We start from the raw sequence: 10,391 nt of genomic DNA on the forward strand, positions 1-10,391 counted from the left end.
ATATATATACACACACACACACACACACACACATATATATATATATGGTGTGCAAAGAATAACAGTATTAAAAATTTTGCTTTTTACAGTAACTATGGTTGAAATGTGAATATCTATCAGAGATAAAAGAAACTCACACTCCAAGTTACTGCATAAACATAAACCGCTTATCAAGTAACTCTATCCTTTTCCCAAATCTATCATTTCCAGTTTCGAAACTCTTCACAAACAGGAAAAAACGATAACAGTGTTTTCTTCCCTTTGACTTCCCAAAACTCATCCAAAATAATTAATCACCCGTAGGTTTGAATAAGAAATTGGGAAGTTATTCATCATAACCTGCTTTGCTAAAATTAAAGCAAAATGAAAAGCTCTCTGAAATGAAAACTACTGATCAAGAGTCAAATCAGCAACAGAAAACAGGTCATAAATTACAAATGTAATTTTGATACGAGTGCATTTTAAAATCAATCCCTGTTATCAAAGATAAATCCAGAGTCCAAATCTCCTTCCCAGGTTCAGTGCTATGTCAAGGGACATAATTCCGAAAAGTAGTGATTTTATCACGTTTTCTAACAAAGAATATATTTACTGTTAAATTTTGATTAACTTTTCTATCATTTTACTCTTGATTTCAGTCTTTCATTTTGAACACAGAGAAGCGATTTTCAGCATTTTAAAAAATGTACTTTCAAGTCATTTAAATAATTGCAGTTACTCATTTTATATCTCGATATTTCAAAGACCAGTTCAAATTCCCTTCAAATGTATTACTAAATATTTTTGGTATGTATGTTATTTCATTTTTACTTTAGGCACTGTAATTCTTCACAATGTTTTAATGGTTCTATGTCTAACCTATGCAATGATTATGATCTTAAAATAACACTTCGTAAGGTATTATTTGCCTCTTTATATCATATTATGATTGAATTTTCCCTTTAAGGTAAGATGTTGGAAGAGAATTTTAAAGCCCTGAAGCACTTCTGCTTTGAGTAGTGTTAATACATACTTTTTGTCATGCTTAATAATTAAACTTCTGAAGTAGGAAGACATTGGAAGTTGCAGATTTCCTCAAACTACATTCTATTCCAACTCCAATTTATGTTGTTCAACATTAAATATTTTTCTTTAGGAAAATGTGTATCTTAGGCTAATTTTTAAAATCAGAGTTTCTGCTCTAAAATTAACACAGCTAAAGGGAAATAAATTTTCAATTTCAGCTTCACTAGAACTAAGCAAAACTAAGTTAAAGTAGATTCAATAACTATTTTAATCAGTTTTGGGTTTTTTGTTTTAATTACCATGTCTTTAGAATGATTCACTTTACATTCTAACAGACAGTTCCATAAAAACTGAAACTCCAGAACAGAAAAAACTACGAGGCCACCTCCCCTACAACTGTAAATAAGACAGCAACATTTTATTTTCCCCCATACATTCGTTCAATGTCTTTGAGGTAATGATTCTTCAGTTCCTTCCTCTTCAGTTTGAAAGCATCAGTTACCAAACCAGTTTCAGGGGTCCATGGCTCTGGGCTTAAACGAACCTTGATTGGAATTTCAAATCGTTCCAATTTCACTAAAATGAGATGGGAAGAGATGAGAGAAAGGGATACATAGAGAAAGATGGGGAAAATGAAAAGGAGAGAAAACCAATTAATAAAACATGAATTTTGCAGAATTTTTTTTCTATTTAGTTTTTTGGTACATTTTAGGTATACAGTACAGTTACATTCATTACTGGGATCTTGTACCTTTACATGACAGGTCTTGGTTCTCATATTTTCCCCTTATCCCTGTCCTCCCTTCACCCCTTCTCCCCTCCCCATTTACAAACACTTTATTTCCATGTTTTCATTTTCTCCTATTTTTTCCTTTCCCTTATTACCTTTCCACTACCCTTCCCACTTTCCCTACATCTTTAGCCCTTTTCTTCATATTTCACATTGTCAATTATCCCTTTAGGATCTTGAGTACTATTATAGTTTTTCACACCAGAGAAACTATTCGGTATTTACACTTATGCGACTTATTTATTTCACTTAGGAGTATATCCTCAAAATGTATCCATTTTCCTATGAACGAATCTAATTTCTTATTCTTTATGGCCAAGTAATATTCCGTTTTATAGAAAAACCACATCTTCTTTACCCAGTTTCCAACTGATGGGAAAATGGGCTGTTTCCAAGTTTTAGCTATTACAAACTGTGCCGCTATAAACATGGGTACACATGTATCACTGTGATATGATTCTTTTAATTCTTTTGGAAAGACACCCAGAAGAGGGATAGCTGGGTCAAATGGAACCTCTAGTCCCAGCTCTTTGAGGTATCTCAATATTGATTTCCATAGTGGTTGCACCCGTCTGCACTCCAACCCTAGACAATGCATGTGAGGAGACAAACCTATTTAATTAAAAATGTAATTATACATAAAATCATTATCTTATAATTTATTTTGTATTTATCAAAGTATATATGTTATTTCAGTTGGAGAATATGTGGCTTTTATTTATCACACACTCACTCACACACACACACACACACACACACCTTCCTCTTCAGAGGCTTTATACTTGTTTTCTCTGCCTGTCTTCTCCAATAGAATTGTATGGCTAATTTCTTTAGTTTATTCAAGTGTCTACTCAAATGTGCCCTCCTAAGAATTTTCCTGGCTACTTGTAAGCAAAGAGAAGTTCCCTTGTCTCTTTAAATCATCTTGTGCTATGCTTTTGTTAAGGTACTTACCCCCAGTCAACCAGTCAACATATTACTGTACTGTACATATTTGTCTCACCTACTAGAATGCAAACTCCATGAAAGAAAGGCCTTGTTTCTTGCACTGCCATCCATAGGGCCACACTGAGAGCCCACAATAAGTACATCAAGTTTATTATTTCGTTCTGCAGAAATTAAACTTTCTAGACACATATTCTTCATACACTGTATCATAAACTCAAATACAACTGATTTCAATCCCCTTTCAAGGGTAGAACTGATGCAGTGCATACTGTACTTGAGTGAGACACTTCAATACATATTAGAAGATGTGAAAGAATATAAAAACCTAAAAATAATATAGTATTCAATTATCTTAGCTTAATTCTTATAAATTAATTCTTAATAAAGAACAAGAAAATAGATTCATTCATAGGAAAATGGATACATATTGAAGATATACTCCTAAGTGAAATAAATAAGTCACACACGTGTAAATACCAATTAGTTTCTCTGGTGTGAATAAACTGCAATAATACATAAGATCCTAATAAGATGACTGACATTGTGAAATGGGAAGAAAGGGGCTAAAGGTGTAGGGAAGGTGGGATGGGTAGGGGAAGGGTAACAAGGGAAAGGAAAAAAATGTGAGATAATGAAAAGATGGAAATAAAGTGTTTGTAGATGGGGAGGGGAGGAGGGGGTAAAGGGAGGGCAGAGGTATGGGGAAAAAATGAAAACCAAGACCTGTCATGTAGAGGTAGAAGATCCCAACAATGAATGCACCTGTACTGTATTCCTAAAATGTACCAAGAAACTCAATTAAAACTGAAAAAAAATTAATTCTTAAATTATATCCCACCATTTATTATTAATACAAAGTGATCCTTAAAATTCTGAAGACCATTAACAGTAATGTTAATCTATGGATAGGCTTTAATGCAATTATTTACAATATTAATGGTGCAGAAGCAGGCATCTGTATGTTTAAAATACTGCTGCAAAACAGATCAGATGCCTTTAGGAGCAATTTGGTTTCAAAAGTAAGCACAAATAAATTCAGGGAGATTCTTGTTCTTGTAGTAGTGCTGGTTTTATAAAACACTGAGTAAATCAGTAACTTTCTCATTAAAATGAGAGAGGAATATAAATCTGAATATGAAAAATAAACTTTCAAATTCTATTAAAACCAACTTCCTAAAAATAATGCCTGAACTGATAGTAAAGGAATATAAAACTTGGTTGAATTAACCATGTTTATTTTGCTATTATATTACAGCTCAAATACAAAATGGTGCCTGAAATATTTGTTCCAAAGGTCATATTTCAATCTCAAGGAAACAGCTAAATTATCAACTATAGTTTTGGTCCCGAAGTGTTTTATCATATTTTACTGTCCCTAACTACATAAATCCTATTTGAAATCACTGACAAAATTTGACAGGGCAACCACATTATTTCAGTTGCACACAATTAATTAAAGCATAATTATAGATGTACCTATATTTAACCTTTATTAAATTCCTGCTTAAAGAGAAAAAAATAGCCGATTTAAGGGTTTCATTTTGGGAATTCCAAATATTATTTAGTAACACAAACTACAAGGAGCAATGGACAATCACCATTTTTGTAAACAGAATAAAGTAATTGCCAACAAGAGAGAAAGATGAAAAGTTAAGGGAAAGAAAAACATAAAGGTTTTATAAGCTTTTTTTTTTTTTGGCACCAGGGATTGAACTCAGGTCCTTGTGCTTGCAAGGCAGGCGCCAGAAGCACTGAGCTAAATCCCCAGCCCTATAAGGCATATTTATCTGAATTAATTTAAACATTATGAATTGAGACCTGTAGGTAGCAGTGAAGATCAATTTTATGGCCACTGGCAAATGCTCAAATTACCCAAAACAATTATTTTATAGTCTCATGATATTATCTATATCTCACATTTATATTTAAACTCAAAAAGGCCTGCTAAGAAATATGTATATTTTCAGACAGATTTGCTGACAATAATCCAACTATATTACACTGTTTTGTATAAGTTTCTTAAATTACAATTTGTATCTTTTATGACACAGAAATATTTATGATTTATATATGTAGCTTACGATTATTATTCAATATCGAAATTATAAATTGTTAAATCATAAGCCTCATTCCCAGGGCATGAAAGTTATAGGGGTCTAGTGGGTCCTAGGATTTATATTTTGCTTTCCATCTAATTGTGACACAGCTTAACTTTACCCATCATTGCCTTTACGCAGTTTAAATATGCAATAACATTTATCCAAGTAACATTCTACTCCATCAGTACATTCAAAAAGTGACAAAGAGGGCTAGAGATTTAGCTCCGTGGCACAATGCCTGCCTTGCAAGCACAAGGTCCTGAGTTCCAACGCCAGTACCCCTCCTCAAAAAAAAAGTAACAAAGAATAACTGTAGTGCACCTCCAATGGACAGTCTATTTAAAAATCAGGAGTTGTATCAAATAGTCCTGGGAGTGTGACGATATTAACATAAAAGTATAAGAAGGGAATGGAATTAACCTGAGAAAATGAAATAAAGTCTTTGTAAATAGAGAGGGGTGGAGGGGTTGAGGGAGGGCAGGGGATGCAAAAAAAAATAAGAATCAAGGTATATTATGTAAAGGATCCAATAATGAATCTCATTATATTGTATGCGTAAAATATACCAATACAATTTTAAAAAAAGAATACTAAAACAACACTATCTTGAAGAAGGGAACATCAGGCCAGGCAACCTTTATAGTTATAAAATAATTGACTTTAATTCTGCTTGTGTTAATAAACCATTACTATTTCAATCATTTCCAAGGTCAGATTCAGAAAGTTCATCTCGGGAAAAACATTAGTCATCGATGAAACCTAATTCATTAATTTTAAATTAATGAATTTAATTTAATTTAATATTTAATTAAGATGAATACAAATAAATAGTAGCAAATTTAGGGAAATAAGAATACTCATGTATCTCTAACAGGCATATAAACCAGGCCAGTTTTTGTCAGGGAAGAGAGAACAATTTATCAATGAGGAAAAAAGTCTTTGTGTACATTCTCTTTGACTCAGAAATCTATTTACAGGAATACATACTAAGAAAGTAATCGCAAACAAAAATAATTGAGTATAAAAGATATGCATTACATTTTAGTAGAGTGCGGGAAAGAAGTGGGAACTCACCTAAAGAAATCCAAAAGGGTCTTAAGTGGATACTCATACACCAGAATAAAATTTAGCTACTGAGAGAGTGAGGCTGAAACCAGAAGGGTCCTGCAAGCGTAAGACCTACTGTGCCCTGCCCTCTTCTCCCTTTGGTTAACAGAATGCTGGCAGTTAGACAAATATATCCTAGGCAAGAGATCACAATCGTCTTCTTCAGAGAAATGGGGTGATCTGAGAGAAAAAGTCATTCGTGCCTGAATAACTTCACAGCAACCCCCAGGAAACTTTCCAAATGGTTTTTGTAATTGTTCTGAAATATGAATGGAGAAAGAAGAGCAGACACTTGAGAGGCTATACCAACAAAAACACGAAATAGAACCTGGAGGAAAAGGAGACACGGACAAGAGAAGGCAACTACAGAAAAAGTTCCTTTAACATCCTCAGAGAGATAAGAAATAGCAGTTTAACTGCAATCACAGAAGAGTAAAAGAATATTATTAGAAGAAAAACTGAGTTCTTGAAAATTCACATTCTGAGAGTACAAATAAATACATAAATAAGGCAAGCCTAGGGTGTACCTGGGTTCAACAATCCCCAGCCCCAGCCCCAAGTAGTTTTACACATACATACACACACACACACACACACACACACACACACACACACATACACACAAAGAATCCGGGGTGGAGGAGGATAATTATGGGGAAAAAAAGCAAATGAATAAAGAAAGCTAAATATCTTCCAGAACTAAAGGCAGAGATCTCCAGAATGAAAGAAGCCATACAAAGTCTACATAATTATAAATGACAAAAAAATACCTATATCAAGGCACATGACTATGAATTCTCATAATATTATAAATTAATAAAATAACTCTGATAGCTTAGAGAGATACGAGTAAAAAGAGTTCATACATATGGAACTGGACGTTGCAGCCAGCAACACTGAAGTTAGAAGACAATGGACCCAAAAGTGCAAAATGTTGAGGAAAAATGATTTATAATCTAACACTCTAAAATACACCAAACTGTCTGTAATCCCAGCCCTCGGAAGGCTGAGGCAGGAGGATCGCTGTGAGTTCAAGATGAGCCTGAGCTACATAGTGAGTTCTAGGTCAGTCTCGACTACAGAGTGAAACCCTGTCTCAAAAAAAACAACAAAAGAAATAAAAATAAAAATACACCAAACTATGCCTCAATGGCAAGGATATAATAAACACATATTCAAATATATTGTATAAGTACATCTTAAAATTTTACTTCCTATGTACCTCTCTCAGGAAACTGCTCAAGGATGTGCTCTACTGAATGAGTGAGTAAATGTGCTCGCTTTTGCAGCACATACACATATGAGTGAGTAAACCCAGAAAACGACAGACACGAGATCCAGCAAACCGGATCCCAAGCAGGAGAGAGGCCAAGGAAATTCCCATGATGATAGTAGAGGGAATCGCTGGGTTACAAACAAGCTAAATTTCAGCAGGAGGATGAAGGGCTCTAAGAAGGATGTTGCCGAGAAGAAAAAATACACAGACATGCTATACTTTCCTGTATTTCAAAAGATTTTCATAACTTTACGTGAATTTAGGGGAAGAGATTTTAATAGGCATACAAAAAACTGAGTAAAGAAGATGGGCAATATTAAAATTAGGAAAAAGCAAAACATTGGGCAATAAAGGAAATGCAATACTAAAACAACATATAGTTCAACTATGAATATTTTCATATTCCTAATAACAGAAACATGTAAAATATGAAACTGTACTATACATATAAATGGGAGTACATGTATGTGGACTGGACATAAGAAAACTACATTATCTTCAGTTGTAGAACATCCATAGATGACATCTCAAGTAAAGAGGCAAAATAAATCAATAAATAAAAGCAATAGAATTCTTTAGAAAAATGCAACAGATTAAAAAAACAGAAAAAACAGACAAGATTGAAGGGGGATAGGACTTGAGAATGAAGAGGGATACAACATTGAGAGCTGCTGTTTCACACAAGTTTTGTAACATTATTTGCCATTATAAAATTGTGTGTTATTTCTTATTACACTGATAAAAAATGAAAGCTAAAACTTTAAAAAGTTAAAAACTGGTCTACTGTTTGACTTGAGACTTTTTAATCTATTCATTTCCTAACCAATGTTCTCGTAAGTTTTGTCTAATCCAACTACTAATTTGAATCTGGTGATCATTCCCTCTCCTGAAGCTGTCTGTCTCAGCAGGGTCCTGTGCCATCTTTCTTCTTTGGCAACCTTGCCCAGCACCACCTATACATACCTCTTCCCCCATCCAATCCGCAAAGGCTGGTGTTGTCCAGGGACCTGTCCTCAGTCACCTATGCTCCTGTTCCATTTTCTCTCAAGAATTGCCTTTCAAGTCTATAGTAAAATATGGACTCTTCTCATAAGGTATGGACTAACATACACAACTCCTTGCTAGACATTTTAACTGCGATTATCCAATAGGCACTGCAAACTACTTATGTACCAAACTGATCTCATCATCTTCTCCTATAATCTGTCTTTTCCTCCTGTATATTTGAGCATGGTCAGTAGGAACAGCTATATTGTCTATATTGTCTGATCTACAAACCTAGGGGCCGAACTAGAGCCTTTTCTCCTTGCCTTTTATTATGCAAGTAATGGTGAAAGTGTGCCGATTTTGCTGTGTAAGTTTTTGCCAAGACCCTGGTTTAGGCCCTCATCCCTCGCATGCTCATTTAAGTATGTACTATAGCTCTTTTAAACTGGCTTTCTGCCTCACTGCAATGCCCCTCAATGGATTGACCAGAAGTGCAAATTTGATCATATAATCTAATAAAACCTCACAATAGCTCCCAATTGCCGACAAGATTAAGTCTAAATTTCATAAAATAGTATATAGGGCACATGACTTGGCCTCTGTTTATCCGTACAGCCTCATCTTTTACTTTACCAGTTAACACCAAACTCCTTTGTTCCCTGGACATATGTACTTCTTTTTCTGTACCTCTGTGCCTAAATTCATGCTGTTATTTGGTCTAGAATTCATAATAATGTACTTAGTTGATAATTCTATTTTTTCCCATTAAGTTTATTGGTACAGTTTAGGTGTACGATACAGTTACATTCATTATTGGGATCTTGTACCTTCACATGACAGGTCTTGGTTCTTAGTTTTTCCCCACTCCCCTGCCCTCCTTTCACTCCCTTCACCCTTCCTTACTTATAACTACTTTGTTTCCATTTTTTTCCTTTTCCCTTCTTAGTTTCCCCCACCTCTCCCACTTCCCCTACTCCTTCAGACCTTTTCTTCCTATTATACAATATCAATTATACATTTTATCCTTATCTACACTTTAGTCTTTCATACTAGAGAAACTATATGGTATTTATACGTGTGTGTCTTATTAATTTCACTTAAGAGTATGGCCTCAATGTGCTCCCATTTAGCTATGAATGTCTCTAGTTTCTCATTCTTTATGACTGAGTAGTACTCTATTTTATAAACACAAAAAAAACACCACATCTTCTTTATCCAGTCTCTAGTTCATGGGCAATTGGGCTGTTTCCAAGTTTTAGCTACTATAAACTGTGCCGCTATAAACGTGGGTGTGCATATATCACTGTGGTATGATTCTTTTAATTCTTTTGAGAAGATACCCAGCAGAGAAACAGCTGGGTCAAATGAGACTTCTAATCCTTAGCTGTTTGAGGTATCTCCATATTGATTTCCACAGTGGTTGCACCAGTCTGAACTCCCACCAGCAATGGAGAAAGGTTCCTTTCTTCCCACAACCCCTCCAGCATTTGTAATTGGTTGATTTCTTTACAGCAGCCATTCTTTCTGGAGAAAACCTTCAATGAACTCCCAGGCAGGATTAGGTACTCTCATCTTTGGTAGCATGATTCTCTATTCATATTTCTATTGCTATTAAAACCACTGTCACTCTTAAATGTTCTTCTCATTGGATAATGAGAGCAAGAAATGTGTCTTACTACTTTTTGTACTCCTGGTGCCTAAAATACAGTGCCTGGCACATAATATATACTTAGATATTATTCATTTGGTCATTAATGATCATCAGAGACAGTCTATTTACAGAGTCAAATAAATCCAAGGCACAGTCATAGCTATGACTTTTACTAAAGTGTTTTCAGTTTCTATTTTGTACATACAAAGTAGACCTATATAGCACATCTCTTCAAAGATGAACTGGTCCAAACACAGGTTAGATAAAGCAAGTGACAGGTGTATTGTAACATGCAATAAAGAACTAATTATTCTACTCTGTGACACTTAAAGATCCTTCCTCTATGTAAATCATATATATAAAATGAATCTTTTTTTATTTTCCAATTTTATATTTTATTATTAAAACAAATGTCTATCAAGACTTGCCATGTAAAGGTACATGATCCCAACAATGAATGTAACTGTACTGTATCCCTAAATGTACCAATAAACTCAATAAAAAAAAAAAATAAAAAAAAAAAAGAAT

At 34.3% G+C, this 10,391-nt stretch overlaps 1 protein-coding gene across 6 annotated transcripts in view; it reads right to left on the reverse strand.

The window, feature by feature from the left end:
• Positions 1-31: 31 nt before the first annotated feature.
• Acsl4 (acyl-CoA synthetase long chain family member 4) overlaps positions 32-10,391 on the reverse strand; it is a 76,074-nt gene continuing 65,714 nt past the window's right edge. For all 6 annotated transcript variants that reach the window (XM_010603068.3, XM_010603065.3, XM_010603063.3 and 3 more), the window contains one exon: positions 32-1,581. In XM_010603068.3, the coding sequence (XP_010601370.1) occupies positions 1,424-1,581 (158 nt within the window). In that variant the 3' untranslated portion in view covers positions 32-1,423. The remainder of the gene's footprint in view (positions 1,582-10,391) is intronic.

The sequence above is a fragment of the Fukomys damarensis genome, unplaced genomic scaffold, assembly GCF_012274545.1.
Source record: "Fukomys damarensis isolate Sample0158 unplaced genomic scaffold, DMR_v1.0_HiC HiC_scaffold_39, whole genome shotgun sequence".
In the NCBI taxonomy this organism is placed as follows: Eukaryota; Metazoa; Chordata; class Mammalia; order Rodentia; family Bathyergidae; genus Fukomys; species Fukomys damarensis.